Source organism: Diuraphis noxia, unplaced genomic scaffold (genome assembly GCF_037042655.1).
Source record: "Diuraphis noxia isolate RWA-SAM2 unplaced genomic scaffold, SU_Dnox_SAM2 contig0003, whole genome shotgun sequence".
Taxonomy (NCBI): Eukaryota; Metazoa; Arthropoda; class Insecta; order Hemiptera; family Aphididae; genus Diuraphis; species Diuraphis noxia.
The window spans coordinates 35897276-35913289 of NW_028301713.1; the positions used below are offsets into that span (position 1 = coordinate 35897276).

At 29.1% G+C, this 16014-nt stretch overlaps 1 protein-coding gene across 4 annotated transcripts; it reads left to right on the forward strand.

The window, feature by feature from the left end:
* The first annotated feature begins 167 nt into the window (after positions 1–167).
* Positions 168–15937, forward strand: LOC107161705 (N-acetylneuraminic acid synthase). 4 transcript variants are annotated; one of them, XM_015508216.2, is made up of 8 exons: positions 168–378; positions 4855–4983; positions 5045–5299; positions 6009–6367; positions 9211–9394; positions 9511–9729; positions 13291–13641; positions 14826–15937. In XM_015508216.2, the coding sequence occupies exons 1-8, from the start codon at positions 274–276 to the stop codon at positions 14952–14954; spliced, it is 1731 nt and encodes a 576-aa protein (XP_015363702.2). In that variant the 5' UTR covers positions 168–273; the 3' UTR covers positions 14955–15937. The 4 variants fall into 4 exon arrangements, with proteins under 4 accessions (XP_015363702.2, XP_089081065.1, XP_089081063.1 ...); XM_089224937.1 differs by lacking the exon at positions 168–378 and adding an exon at positions 405–1063; XM_089224938.1 differs by lacking the exon at positions 168–378 and adding an exon at positions 2915–3004.
* Positions 15938–16014: the final 77 nt, after the last annotated feature.

The following is a 16014-nucleotide window of genomic DNA, read 5'->3' on the forward strand; positions in this document are numbered from 1 at the left end:
AATAATAATATTATTATTTTCCACTTGTTATCAACTGTCCGATATCATTGGTCCATTCGTCCGTCAGGTTGTGGTCGCGATATGTTTAATATCTCCCATTGCCCATCGACCGCGGTTCTGTGGTACGAAGCTTTGGACGTCATTCGCCACTTGTGGCGGGCAAAAAAATCAATACGGCATACGCAAAACGCCGACGACCGTAGCCCGGGCAGGTACATCGTTTTCTCGTCTGGAAGTCGGACGCTCGCGAGCAGCTTATACTTATTGCACGTGATGAAGAATATTGGCAAAAACAATCGGGTGTACGTCATTGCGAATCTGTCGACGAATCACGAGGGGAACGCGAAGCTGGCCTGCGAACTGATCGAAACAGCATGCGTGAGCCATAATATATAATTTATGATTGAAACATTAAAAAAAACAATCACAACGTGACCCTAATTCACGCGTAATTATTATTGCAGGATGAGTACCGTTAAGTCGCATGATATCTATCGTGATATTATAATATTGTATTATATTATTTAGATATATTATTTTCTTTGTCGTCTCAACAACATACTATGAAACTAATGCGTGTGTAGAGCCGTAGAGTACGCGCGTATTATAAACGTCTAGTTAAAAATATAGAATGACAAAATATAATGTAATATCGTGTCTGCGATGACGATAACATTCGTGCCGAAATTATGTCCGCTATAACCACAGCAGCCGCTGCGAGAAGTGAAGATGATACAACCGCGAGCGCGCCCTGCTCGTATATACGATATAATATGAACGTTATCGGCCATATATTATAATGTTTGTACCTATGATATTATCAATATAATTGCTTTCGAAATATTGGACGTACGTATATAAGTTGTAGATTTATTATTAGTATAATATACTATATACATCACATACTTACGACGAATATATATTTATAAATATTTATGCTATATGCGGTGGAGAATCATTATCTAAAAATCCGCAAACTCTGACTCACGGCCGTGCAAAAACGTATCACCCCTTCCCACCCTGCAAAGTTTCTGCATCGTTTCGACTTGTAACAATAATACAAGTAAGCGCACTTTACCATACAATATGTAACAATACTGCTACAATATTATAATCTGTATACACTTCGAAAAAATCAAATTTGTACACCTCCGGTAAATTTTACAATTTTTGGATTATTATCCATACGGTTGCAGTTTTATTTATATATTTTATATAAGACGTGTATCTGAACCTGAAGTAGTGCAGTGTATTGAGTTCAATAATAAATAATATAAATTTATCAGCGTATGTGATCGTGCGGGTTTTTTGAAATTGTGTTGTGGAAGTGTGGATTTACTGTCAAATTGCATTTAAAAAAAGAACAATTTTTATACACTTTAATTATGTCGAAACGTAAATTAAAAATCTTAACGATTGCGGAAAAAGTCAATGTCATTAATATGGTCGAACAGAGCGGGAAAAAAAATTATGAAGTAGCTAACGCATTTGGTATACCGAGCTCTACGTTATCGACTATTTTAAAAAATAAAACAAAAATTTTAACTAATTTCAAATTGCAACCAAGTCGGAAGAAAATTAAGCTATCCGAGTTTCCGAATCTGGATTCTAGTTTATTCAAGTGGTATGTCCAGTGTAAGGATAGTAACCTGCCCGTAAGTGGACCTATATTAAAAGAAAAGGCTAAAATATTTGCAAAGTCATTGGGGTACACTAATTTCAAAAATAGTACTGGATGGCTAGATAAATGGAAAAAACGAAACAACATTACTTTACGAAAACCTTGCAGTGGAAATTTATCTAATTTGTCTGTCAGTAAAGATCAACTTAGTATTCAATGGAAAAATGATATTTTAACTATTATCAATGAGTATTCGCCTAATGACATTTTCAATGCAGACGAAACGGGAATTTTTTATAAATGTCTACCGGACAGTACTCAGCACCTATCTTATGGAGAAGACGATTGCCGTGATGGCAAACGAAGTAAAGAACGCGTCACAGTTCTTTTGTGTACGAATATGAGTGGTACCGAAAAAATTAAACCAATGTTAATTGCAAAATCGACTAAACCTAAATGCTTCAGAGGAATTAAATCTTTGCCAATAGACTACGAATCAAACCCCAAAGCATGGATCACATCTTTTTTGTGGAATAAATGGCTTAAACAATTTGATGAAAAGTTGTTCACGGAAAATCGCAAGATTATATTATTTATTGATAAATGCACTGCTCATGTCATCGTCCCAAATTTAAAAGCTATTACTATCAAGTTTTTGCCAACTGACACCACATCAAAACTTCAACCACTTGACCATGGCATAATTCAAAACTTCAAGGTTTTTTATAGAAAAGAAGTGATACGTAAAATTACTTCTAATACTGAACTTCAGCGCACTATTTCAATTGATTTATTACAGGCTATTCGAATAATTGAGAAGTCATGGAGACAAGTTACGTCAGAAATAATATCAAATAGTTTTAAAAAAGCGGGATTTCAACACCCGGGTACATTAAGTCTTGTTCAAACTATTTCTTCCTACCAAGAACCCTATCAAGAAAAAAATCACCCTGAATGGTTGTATATTAAACAAAAGTATAATTTAATGCCAGATTTTACATTTAACAGTTATGTAAAAATTGACGATAACCTTACAGTCTGTAGCAATTCGAATGATTCTGAAATAGTATCTGAAGTCGCGGGATTAACAAACTGTATACGTAATAATGATAGAGACGATTATTTAACTTCAAGAAAAGTTACCTACAAAGAAGCCACAAGAGCGTTGGACATTTTACGTGATTTTATTGAAACAACGGAAGGTATATACAATTTTTAAATATAAATAAATTATATCAATCAAATAATTTTTATTTTTTTTTAGGAATGGACAATATTCATTTTGAAGCATTAGGAACCATAGAAGATGCCATGGATAAAATGAAACATACAGAAACACTTTAAAAACTTACGTAAAAATGTTTTTGTTTAAAGTAATATAATGTAATTATACCTATTAATTATTCTGATGTATAAATATAATACTTCTGTCTACTACGGCTACGCAGAATAATTCATGATTAACAATTAATATTCGCACTGTATACTATATTCTGTCAGGAAATGTATAACCTTAGTATTTTTTAAGATTTCTTGAGTTTATCTTAGGCTATCTTAAGTTTCTTCATAGTTTATATATAATAATATAGTGTATATTGACATATTGTTCTATATAATAATAGTATTAATAGCTTTTGATAATCAATTTAAAATTGAGTAAAAAGTGTGATCTTTTATTTTATTTATAAGATTTCAACAACTCAAACAATTTTCAAATTCAAGGTATTAAACTATTTTACTATACCTATATAATATTACCTAAATACATAACAAGTTAAATATATTAAAACATATTATCTATATAACTATATTATTTTTAGAGGTGTTAAAAATGTAAATTAATTAACTTTTTTAGTTATCCTACCGACAAATTAAAGAAGAAATTTAATCATAAATTATGTGTATAAAGGGAGTCTAAGTAGACCATAACCCCTCCGGAATGTTGTTTAGTCCTTCCATCCCATAAATTGGTTTTTACTTTTTTAGTTACATTTTTAGATTATATGTTATGTACCAGAAGTGTACAATAGATTATAGCCGGATAGCCCCCCCCCCCCCTATATAAAGAATCACGTTACGATTATGTATTTAATAGATACAGAAAAAATTTAATAGTGATATCTGATAACCGGTGAAGCACGATTGAGCATATACCTTTTTAGCAACACGATTGAGCATAGAATATTTTATGCGATGTTGCCACATTCATGTTGCCAAAATATTTATTAATATATTTAAGACAGATTGGAAATAGACACCAAGGTATTTCAATTTAATTTATTACAATTTTAATATTATCAAACAAATCTATATATTATATAATGTGACTACTATTTATTATTGACTTAGAAATATTTTAATTTTATTATTTTCACGTCATGATTATAATGTTATTATAAATAATTTGATTTTATTATTTTCATGCCAAATCTATTATTCTTGTTATTATCAAATGAATCTAAATACTATTTTAATCTGACTAGATATATTAAATATTGACTATGAAATCATGTTATTTTTTGGACATATTATATTTTAAATTATTATAATTATTGGAATAAATATTTTTTTTTTTAAATTGAAAATGACAAAGTTGCATAGTTTTTTATGCTCAATCGTGTAGGTTTTCTTTTGTATTTTAATTTCCTTCGATACCGCTGACAATTTTCCTCAATCGTGTCACAAAGGTGTTTTATGCTCAATCGAGTTTCAGCCCTGATAATACTTTAAAAGTATGAAATTAATTTCTATACCTAATTTAAGATGAAAATGTAATGACGCGTAATAATTATTATTTTATAAATTGTAAATAATACGAGTATAAGCATATTTTCAATTGACAATTGTTGAGTTCTTGATTAAATGTAATTAATCTAATATTATATTTGTTACATATTTAATGTTAATTAAATATTTAAATATATACACTGTCGTAAATAATTTCGATGTAATATAGTAAAATTATATAGGTAAACGAATATATTACTGTAATTCATAATTTTAATTAAAAAATATTAAAGGCTCAAATGCTTTTTTCTGATCGTGAAAATGTATTTACTGATTTTTCCTCGGAAGTAGATACTTTCCTAGTAAATTTTTGAAATTCTTTATTTTATAAATACGTTTTAATTATGATGATAAATAAAGGTATACATGTATAAATATATTATTTTCTATATATCAGAGTAGAAATCATCAATTAATTGTCTTCAATATTATTTTAATTTTGTTAGAAATGTGGAGCAGATTATGTATTAATGGAACTTGACGACAATACAAATCCATTCACTAGTGAAGATATCACTAACTTTCATAAGTTGGCTCAAGATAATGGCGCCGTTTTCACCACCAAATCGCTAGTGGTTAGTCAGTTTGTAAAATGCATATTATTTTCACATATTACAGTGTTATTAATTTATTTAGAATTCAATTCGTCAAATTTCTCCAATACAACAATTTAAGGATATAAATAATGATGAGGATGAAATTACTAGCGATTTGCAAATATCGTTTCCTTCGGTTCCAGAAAAGGATGGGTCCGAAGATCGTAAGTCATATGAAACCGTTGATTTGGTGGAAAAAATTCAACAAAAGTTTCCCAAACATGAACTCCAGTTTTGGGAATTTCAAGAAATGAGCACGTGTCTTCCTGAAGTGGTTATTGCTATCGGAATAAAAGTAATATTTTTTTAATCAATATTAAATAACTAATAGTTTAAAATTAGGAATTTAAATGTTTTAATTAACTGTAATAATATATTAAAATAATAATAAGGCAATGTTAATTTATCTAATTATTTTTAAATATTATAAATTAATTCAAATATATTTGTTATTACAACTAAGTACCTACTTAAAAAGTACCATTTTTAAAACGGGGGAAGATTTGTGAATAGAGTGTAAGAAGTGCTTATGAATGTCGAATGATGAATTCGATTTACAAAAAAAAATATATATATATATACATTATAGGTACCTATCATACATATTATATTATATTGGTGAAACCTTCGGTGTTGTGAACATTTCTCGTTTTCACACTAATGTTCATTAATTATAAGTTATTTCAAATTATTAAGTAAAGTACCTATTGGGAATCTCTAAATATTTACTTCTAACTGAGTACCAACTATATACCTACAATTATTGTTATAGATAAACGACCCTCACTGTTGAAATTAGTGTACGTTTTCTGGTCCAAGACGTAACGGAGACACAAAAACAAATGATTTTTTTTAGAATAATTAATTTTTACATATTTCAATTTGTGATTGTAAATGACGTATAATTGTATAACATTATTAATAATATCACGTTTAGTTACTATAATTTATTATTTTTTTGTTTATTATTTAAAGTTTTTTAAATATAATTGTTACTATTATAGGCAATATCTTGCAAGTTTACGTTGGATGATAAATCTATCGGATACGATCACGCCATGTCTATTTCCACTCGAGACTTTCGTACCATGGTGACTAATATTAGAACAGTTGAAGTAGCACTGGGAACAGGGAAAAAAGATAAACTCTCACCGTCTGAATTGCCATGTTTCAAAAAGTTATTCAAAAGTGTTGTAGCTGCGAAAAATTTAGAGCGTGGGTCCATATTAAAAGCGGAAGATATGAAAATCAAAGTTAGTGACACACAGAGCATGTGTGGATTTTACTTCCCGATTGTAATAGGTCGACAGTTATTATCTGAAGTTGATGAAGATGATCCAATTTTTGTTTCTGATTTTGATGGGTATGACATTTTTCAAGTTAACATCTTATATTAATAAACTAATAAGTTATAAATATTATCCAAATTACCTTTATTAATAAATCGACAATTTACCAAATAAATCATTCCAGAAAACATAAAATAAAATAAATTTTGTTTTGAGAGGACAATACTAGTGAAAAATCAATAAAATAAATACCTACATAACCTAACCTATACAATTAATATTATTGTTTTAAAGGTTATACAATTCGATTCAATTACCTAATAAATAATATTATAATGATTTGTTCATTTAACATGTTTTATGTTTTTATAATTTATTAAATTAAATTTATTTTTCAAATTAATGGGATTTTTTTTTAAAATATTCTAAGTTATAATGTATCTACGGTTATTCTTATTCGGCTATAATATTTTTAGAGCCTATAGGTGTAGCAATATATTGTATGAATATAATAATTACATATATTTCTATTCATCTTTCAAAATATGCTGGACCAGTTTTAGTCCAAATAATACATTTATACATTTAATATTACGGTACTAGGTATATTAAATTTAGTGAAGTTTTAACTGTTGCAGATAGTCCGGATGGGGATTTATTGATTCCGCCGAAATTACCTGCTTAAGGAAAAAGGTTAAATTGATTCCGCCGTCTACTGTTTATAATATCTACACATTGATTCCGCCGGACAATGTTCATACCCCCCCCCCCCCCCACAAATTGTATGTCTATTTTAAAATGCATAAATGTAACTAATTTTGATCAAATTTTATAATATTTTCATAAAATTTGATCACATGTCTAAATTGAATAAAACTATAATAATTATATAATTTAAAATGAAAATTCATATCATCTAATTAATATGTGAATATATTATAAAATGTATAATCTAAATTTTATAAAATTATAATAATTATATAGTTCAAAATAAAAATATATAAATGTTACTACTTTTGATTAAATTTGGTCACATGTCTAAATTGAATAAACTGATAGTAATAATTGTATGTAGGTATAAAATTAAAATTTATATAAAATAACTACTTTTGATAATATTTGGACACGTATTTTAAATAAATGAACTTAGAAACGTTCTAATTAGACTATACGTTTTAAAATACATATACAATGGGGAAGGGGGGGATGAACAGTGTCCGGCGGAATCGATGTGTAGATATTATAAACAGTAGCCGGCGGAATCAATAGCCGGCGGAGTCGATATAAAATCGGCGGAATCGATATACGCCCGTCCGGATAATACATTATTATTAAATACCTACTTAATACCTTGTAATGGATGGTATTTTTTGTATAAGTTTATTGTATTTTGAAATTATAGTTAAAAAAAAAAAAACTATTTTATTTAAAATTATTCCAATCATTACCGATGTCTCATTGCGATCATCAAGGAAAACTATTTTGAGTTTGTATAATACTATAACGCATTATTATGTATAGCGTATGGTGAAATTATGGGGATGGAGATTGATCCACAGGTGTCATTTTTTACGAGCCTATGTTTAGTGTTTGTTATTATAGAAGTTAGTACACTATTTTTATGTTACATTAATTGTTCATATTATTTATGGTGTGGTGATATTATCACCTTATATATGAAGGAAAGAAAAACGAAAAATTAGTAAAAATTACCTCAATTATATAAATGCATTATTTCACTATATTTTAGATTCTGAGCGGAGCGAGGAATGTATTGGTTTTACAATGATGTTTAATTCTTTTTTCTTTTTCATTTTGTAAACACTTTTTTTCCTCTAAACTTGCTTAAAAGTATCAAGAGTAGCATCTTTTCCGAAAGGTTATGTTCTTGAGCTGGTACTTTAGAGAGGTCATTTTTCAGGAGAAAAACATACGATTTTACGATTTTATAATATTAAATAATTATGGACAACGTTTTCTACCAGAAATATTGCTTCAAATGAAAAATGACAAAAGATCTTTTTTGTTGTATTTTGGATTTTGTTCCTTGGGGTTTAAAGTTCGGAAAATTTTAGCCATTTTAATTTGGTTGTTATTCGGTTAAAACGTTCTTAAAAACTTGAAGTTTGGGTTGTTTACATAATACTCATATATTATATATAGCCTTACCTAGACATGGTAAATTTTTCAAAATATTTGAGCGAATTTTTTCTTTTTAAATCTAAGATTTGGACATTTTTAATAATCTATAATATATCTTAGACAAAATATATATATAATAAAATGTAATTTATCTATCTCCGTTCAGAATCGTTTTTTTGTATACAATGATATATTACATTGGATTCAAATTTAATTCCATCCATTCCAGTAACTCACTTGTAACCTACTGTACAGTAGAGCAACAATCAAGACTTACCCGCCTTTTTAATGTGCTTTGTATAAAATATTTTTCGTTTTTATGCTATTATAATTCCTTATTTTCCATTTGATCATTCAGGCATCAGACAAAGACCAAACTCGAAACAGTAAGATTTTGCATAGATACAGTATTATATTTTTATTAGATTTTGAGCGAAATAAGGCATGCTATATGTTTTCGTTAATTCACAATAACTTTTACTGTCTTACCTGCCTATAAATGAACGCATAGGTTTAATTGTTTATTAAATGCATAGATAATTATAGGTGTTATATTGTTTTTTCTCATAAAGTACCTAAGCTCATAAATAAGTTTAATAAGTGATATTTTAAATTAAAAATAAAGTCCCACCATTTTTCGGAATAAATACGTTTAATTATGTTGATTAAAAGAAAACAATGTTAAATGTATTAACAATGTTATGCTTATTTATTTTATACTCCCATTGTACATTTGTATGATAATTAATTGAAATTCATAATATAATACTTATAGACTGCAACATTATACGCATTATATGCCGTACGATTATCCAGTATTAGAGTATACCGAATATATAACTGAAATCAATCTTGGTCGATCCATACATTTTAAAAGCCCATGTTATATTATCGCAGAAATAGGACAAAATCATCAAGGTGATATAATGATGGCTAAAAAATTGATCAAATTGGCGAAAGTAAATATATATATTCTATCATTTATACATAGTATTATATTATGTGTATTTTATTTTTATAGTACCTACCTATTTGGCTATAATATATATAATTTGTATGATTTGAATTATTTTAGAAATGTGGTGCGGACTGTGTAAAATTTCAAAAAAGTTGCATAAATGAAAAATTTACGTTGTTGGCCAGAAATAGACTGTACGATAGTAAAAATTCTTTCGGTGCGACTTACGGTGAACACAAACATTTCTTAGAGTTCACTGAAGATCAATACAAGGAACTAAGGAGGTATGCTGTAAAAAAAGTTGGAATTCATTTCACTGCATCGGCAATGGACCCGGTAAATCAGAAGAAAAAATTGATATTGCTATATTACGATTTTAAATTTTTTACATCACCCAAATGTTTACGGTTATTTTCATTTTCACTGCTGCTATATTTTAAATATTGTTGGTAATTATTGGTGTATTGATTAAAATATTAGCAATTATATATATATTAATATAAAGAGTCTTGCACGTTATATTTTTATTGCTGAATAAGGCTTCGTCCGAGTACAGTTTTTTATGTTACCTACTATTACTTTTATTTTATCAGTTTTTATATTTATTACAGGCTGCTTTTAGATATGTTGATTCTAGATTGCCCATGTATTTTATAGAAGTTTCTGTAAACACCTTTAAAACTAATTAAGTTTTACAACGTCGTTGTAACATTATTATATACATTATGGACTATGGTGTTATGTAAACCAAAAAAAATATATTTATATTGTCATATTTTATTCATCTCAATACCTCTTTATAAACAGTATTTTTGGTACATCCTTTTGGGGCTAAAATACGTAACCAAATCAAATTACTGGCAGAGCTAACTCTAGAACATGCGACATAGAACTGTCCACGTGAAAAACATTTTTCTCCCAAGTCAATCCCTACCATGCTCAATGCTTTTCCTCGAGACTTATTAATAGTTATGGCAAAGCAAACTTCGAGTGGGAATTGTATTCTTTTAAACTCAAAGGGATAATAAGTTGGAATCTACGTTATTCTCGAGATTAAAACTATATCTCCTCTTCCACACCCTGTGATAACTTTATCTTCTATTACATTTTTGTGCAGAGCTTTAATTTGCAATCTAGTTACATTACACAATTAAGGTGGGTTAAGATTTCTTAGTAACATTATAATTAATAGGTTCTCTAATTTTAAGGATAAGCTTATGGGATGGAAGACCAGAATGATTCAGAGCATTAAGAAATTCTAAAGTGTAATGAATAGATCACTGAATCAAAAGATTTATATTCAACAGCTTTTTCATTTAATTCCTTTATTAGAATTTAATTTATTTCGGCTGCCTTATCATTCTTTGGAGTTAAAATGGCTCGATCGTACAACCATTCGATGGGATTCATCTTGATATTTATTATATCTGGGTAAATTCTTGAAGTTAGATCTGATAAAGAGCTAACAACTGTACTCAAATTTGAGGGAATAGTGATTTCACCTTCCAATGAAGGGAAATTTCCGTTTTCTATTTTAAGTAACATCTCAGTGTAAATCACAGTAGGTTTATGTGTCACCTTTCAAATGGACCCGCATATTTTTATGAAGTGCAACTTTCTAGATGTGTGGCCACAAATACAAAACTTTTAGACATGACTTTACTTATACAGACTTTGTACCCCTAGATATAACGGGCAATGTTTTCCGAAAATCTCCTGCTAGCAGCACAGTGACTCCATCCATCAAACTATTATATCTTCTTATATCTTTTAATGTTCTATTGAGAGCTTCAGAGCCACCCTTGTGGGCCATTGTGCATTCATCTCAAACTATTAATTTACAGTCTTATAGAACTTTAAGAAAAATGTTTGGCCAGTGGTTTTTTTAATGCCCTCTAATATTTTATCATATAAGGACTGTTCATTATTTATTAAATGTTCATTTGAATTTATATACTGTGCCAAAATATTTGAATCATAATTGATCTCTCGAAGTTAATCTTTATTTTGTAAGACTGCTTCACATCTTGATGGCTAAGGTAAACCATAACGTTGCAAAAATTGAACTCCCAGAGATAGAACTGTATCTTCAAGATGAACTAAGCATTTATTGTATACTTCATCAATAATTGAGTTAACATTCTCGTGTTGTATATCCAACTCCACTTGATGTCGTATATCTTCTGAAAGACTTAAAGCATCTCACAATTGACAAAGTATCAACATAGTTGCAAAAAGTTCCCGTAATTTAAATGGACAACCTCTAAGCACAGCTTCTTCCATAGTTATATTCCAATGCATTTCTTCCATTAAGTCTAGAGCCTTACACGCTGCCTGATAAGTGGGCTGAATTGTGCCGTTAACAGTTTTAAATTTCAAAAAAGATGTAGGAACTCGGATTTCATGAAGTAAAAGGCGAAGATAGTAACACTCAGTATTATTAGGGTGAATGGTATATCCTCTACCCAGAGATTGATCTCTTTTTATTCCCGGCCAACCATTTACGTTAATTCCACGTTTTCTTCTCTCAAATCTATTATTTTTCCATACATAGAAAGAAGGAACATCAGTATGAAGAAGTGTTTTTGCAAAACCATCTGTTTTACATAAGTTGTAAAATGCTAAAAGAGTAGTTTTTGGTGGATGGTTAATCATGTCTTTAAACGACTGGAAGTCATTAGGGTTGAAATAAACACGCTGGCCGTTTTCTAAATGCACAAAAAGATTGAAGACTGTTGAAAATCTCTCATGGATAGGAAAAGCCTGAATTCTCCATATAGCCTCAGAGCTGCTGATATATTGACCACTTAAATAAAGCTTGACTTCATCATTATCGTTTTCAAAACCAAATGTTACTTGATCATTTTCTTTTGTAATATATTTACAAATGTATTTTATAGATTTCACAGAGTTACAGTACTCTACATTACTCGTAATATGAGCACCGAATGTACGTGAAAGCACTGGGTTATACGGCACTACCCAATGATTATCAATTTTCTTACCATTTATTTCAACATCAAAACCACCATTTCCACCAAGAGAATATTTTTCAGGATCAGGTATTTCTGCACTAATGATACAATCTAATTTATCTGGAAAAATACGCTGTTTTAGTCATTATAAAATATGTATGTATGGCAAACCACGTTTTTGCCAGTCGACTGAACACATAAAACATTGCACTTGTAATTGTTTTACCATGCTTTGCTTTACATCAGTGAAGTTGCTGCATCTTAAGCATGTTTCTCTCTCATCATCTCTAATGAAATAAATCTGTAGAAATTGAGGGTTTTGTTGAGTTCACTTTGAATGTGGGAAAAAATCCATCTTCAATAATTTGTTTCGCTCCAAAAGATGTAATTTGGAAGCAGTTATTGTATTTTCTTTCCATGAAATGTTTGTGATCAGGATGAAACCCATTAGTACAAATCTTTGTAAGGGTGTGTATACGAAGACACGTTATTTAATAATAATAATAATAATAATAATTAGCTGTAATAATAAAGTGATAAATGTGTCAACACATAAATCAGGTTGTTATAGCAACCATTTATAAACGAAAATTGTAAACAAAATTTCCATTGTAAATCTCAAAATCCCCATTTGAGCAACCCTTTAAAATGCGAATTTTTAAAAATTCTTTCTTATTGCGCCTCTACATTGCTTAAGAGACCTCTGTACAAAATTTCAAGTCTCTAGTCCCAGCGGTTTGGTCTATATAATTATTATTTGTTAACATTAATATGTTGATAAATTTCTCTAGTCCCAGCGGTTTGGTCTGGGTGTTAATTAATCATTCAGGATAAGTCTCTTTATATATAGATATATGAACATATTGTTTCATATACTATATAATGATTACTGATATACGTAATTAGTTGTTATTTTTTTTAGGTTTCGTTTGATTTCATCGTTAATCTCAAAGTACCATTCGTGAAAATTGGTTCAGGTGAATCAGGCAATGTGTTGTTGTTGGAAAAGGCAGCCAAGGCTTATGTCCCGTTGGTCATATCTACGGGCATGCAGACGCTGGCTGACATACGAATCACTTACGAGACAGTCAGCCGGTACCATAATTATTTCGCATTGTTACACTGCGTATCCGCGTACCCGACGCCACCGGAAGAGGCCAATTTAAACATGATTAAGACGCTCCGAAAGACTTTTCCTAACACGATTATTGGTTATTCTGGCCACGAAGTGGGTTCTTCTCTGACAGCTGCGTCAGTAGCACTTGGTGCAAAAGTAAGTATATGTATCGGTGACTATGAGAGTTTATTATGCAAAAACAGACATATACAATGAAACCGCCCAATCAACCTGTCTTGAGCGGTTGTCTATATTGCTTATTGCTGTAAAAAGAACACTCAATGGATCATTAAAAATGTCCGTTATAAAGACAACAAGACAAGTGTTAAGAGTCCGTCAGTGTATTATATAGTAATAAAACTTCATGATATATCGCGATAAAAAATGTATTGACATATATGTTATAAAAATATTCAAATATCCTAAAAAATAGCGTGGATATTATAAGTTAAGCTATATAATTAATATTTGTTAACATTAATATGTTGATAAATTTTACCACAATTTATACTTATATAGTTATATTGATAATATTAATTTCTATACAATTTTTTGTGTGTTACAATTTAACAAGGTTGTATATAATTCTTTTTTCTATATTCGATAAACCTATGTAGTATGTACCTAGTATTTTATTAAACAGGGTGATTATTTAACGTGAAGTGCACTCATCATATAAGATACTCAAGATAAGTGTCTAACGCTATAAATGGATAACCCTGAATATTATTCATTTTCCTTGCGTTCCTCTACAAAATTCTGGGACTTATAAATTATAATATTTTCATTCTAATATACTAAGGTACGTAGCTAGACTTTTTCCCATAGGGACTAACATTTTTTGACCCCTCCCTGCTTATTGTTTACGATTGCTAATTATACAGCATATACAGAGTACCTATCTATAATATACATCAAGGATTCAAGACAATTAAACGTCAATAATGTCATAATATTTAAAAATAAAATTGAGGGGGTCTGTTCGGAACCACTGACTTTTCTTTGTAGGCCAGACCCCCTTAGGTTTCCTTGGTGACGTGCCTGATTATACAGTGTATAATATACACCAAAAATAAGATAAAATAAATATATACTGATAACTAATAACTAAAGGACATTAAATTTAATTACACTGATCACTAACGAAAGAACTCAATAGTAAATAGTATTTATTCAATTGAGCAATAATGGTATTAATACCATCATGGGCATCATGAAATTATACTAGGTATATGCACTGAGAAAATATTAGTTAAAACTTAATATTACAAATGACGATTAATTCTTAATGAAAGTTATTAAATATTTTTTGATACCTAACTATATTAATGTTGTTTCAGATTATTGAAAGACATATCACACTGGACAGAAATATGAAGGGGTCAGATCATATTTGTTCGTTAGATCCTTCGCAGTTCAGCAAACTTGTTAGAGACATTCGTTACATCGAAAGGAATTTAGCTATTTAATGATTATATGCATATCTGCATCACCTCAAAGTGTTCATTTACAATATTTATTGGTGCCTAAATATGGTATTTTAATTAAATTATCTTTTATACATAAAAACTAAAAAGTTACGGTATATGTGGGTAAATATGAAAAATAATTTTAAAAGAACAAACTATTGGGTAATTGTAATTATATAAAAATAGGTATACTATAATTATTCTTAAATACAGATATTCATATAATACAGTATAGCTTAATAGATATTTTTGTCCATAAAATAACAAATTAGTAAGTTTTACTGAAAATTGCAACTATAAGACTCGTATATATAATCTCCAAACTTACAATGCTCAAGCACTCACAAAGTTTCCTGTAACTTCCTGTAACTAAAATTTCTTCACCACATGTACCTACTTAACACATTATTTTACCTATACTATATTAGATTTATTCAAATATTTTAAATCATCACATTATTACGTTTAATTTACTTTAAATTATTTTAAATTTTATAACATTAGAAACTAAGATAGCAATTTTATTATTTAAGTAAAAAACGTATCATCATCACTTCATCACTAGTCAAATTTTATCAGCATTTTATGTCTCTTATATCATATATATCACGTGTGTTTTTTGTAAATGTCTTATACAATTTTAAATGTTTAGATATTATAGCTATTATGATTTTGATAATGACAGAATATACGTATATATTATAATTAATAATTATTTTTCGATCCATACCTACTTAGGGTCGCCAGACATCCCATATGTTATGGGAAAGTGCCATATTTCAAAAATATGTATATCCCGTTGTCCTGACATAAGCCAGCTACCTGGAGGCTAAATTGTGTCGCTTTTAAAAAAAATTATCTTTTTTGTGTGTACCTATAGAAAAATATGTAAAACAAATGACGCACAATTAAAAATTGTATAATCTTCATCTATATGTATTAAATATCAATAAATATATTGTTATGCATATTTTGTAGAATAATATTGTTTTTGCTATATTATTATTATGATACCCGATTTGTGTAAATTTGATTATTCAAGTATAAAGTTATTTTTGCT

What these genes read in the sequence shown, in the direction of transcription:
- LOC107161705 (XM_015508216.2), top strand. Translation starts at nt 274, where the DNA reads ATGAAGAATATTGGCAAAAACAATCGGGTGTACGTCATTGCGAATCTG. An exon ending in TTATTGCTATCGGAATAAAA is followed by an intron (nt 5,300 to 6,008) that starts GTAATATTTTTT and finishes TTACTATTATAG; the next exon opens with GCAATATCTTGCAAGTTTAC. An exon ending in CAGTAGCACTTGGTGCAAAA is followed by an intron (nt 13,642 to 14,825) that starts GTAAGTATATGT and finishes ATGTTGTTTCAG; the next exon opens with ATTATTGAAAGACATATCAC.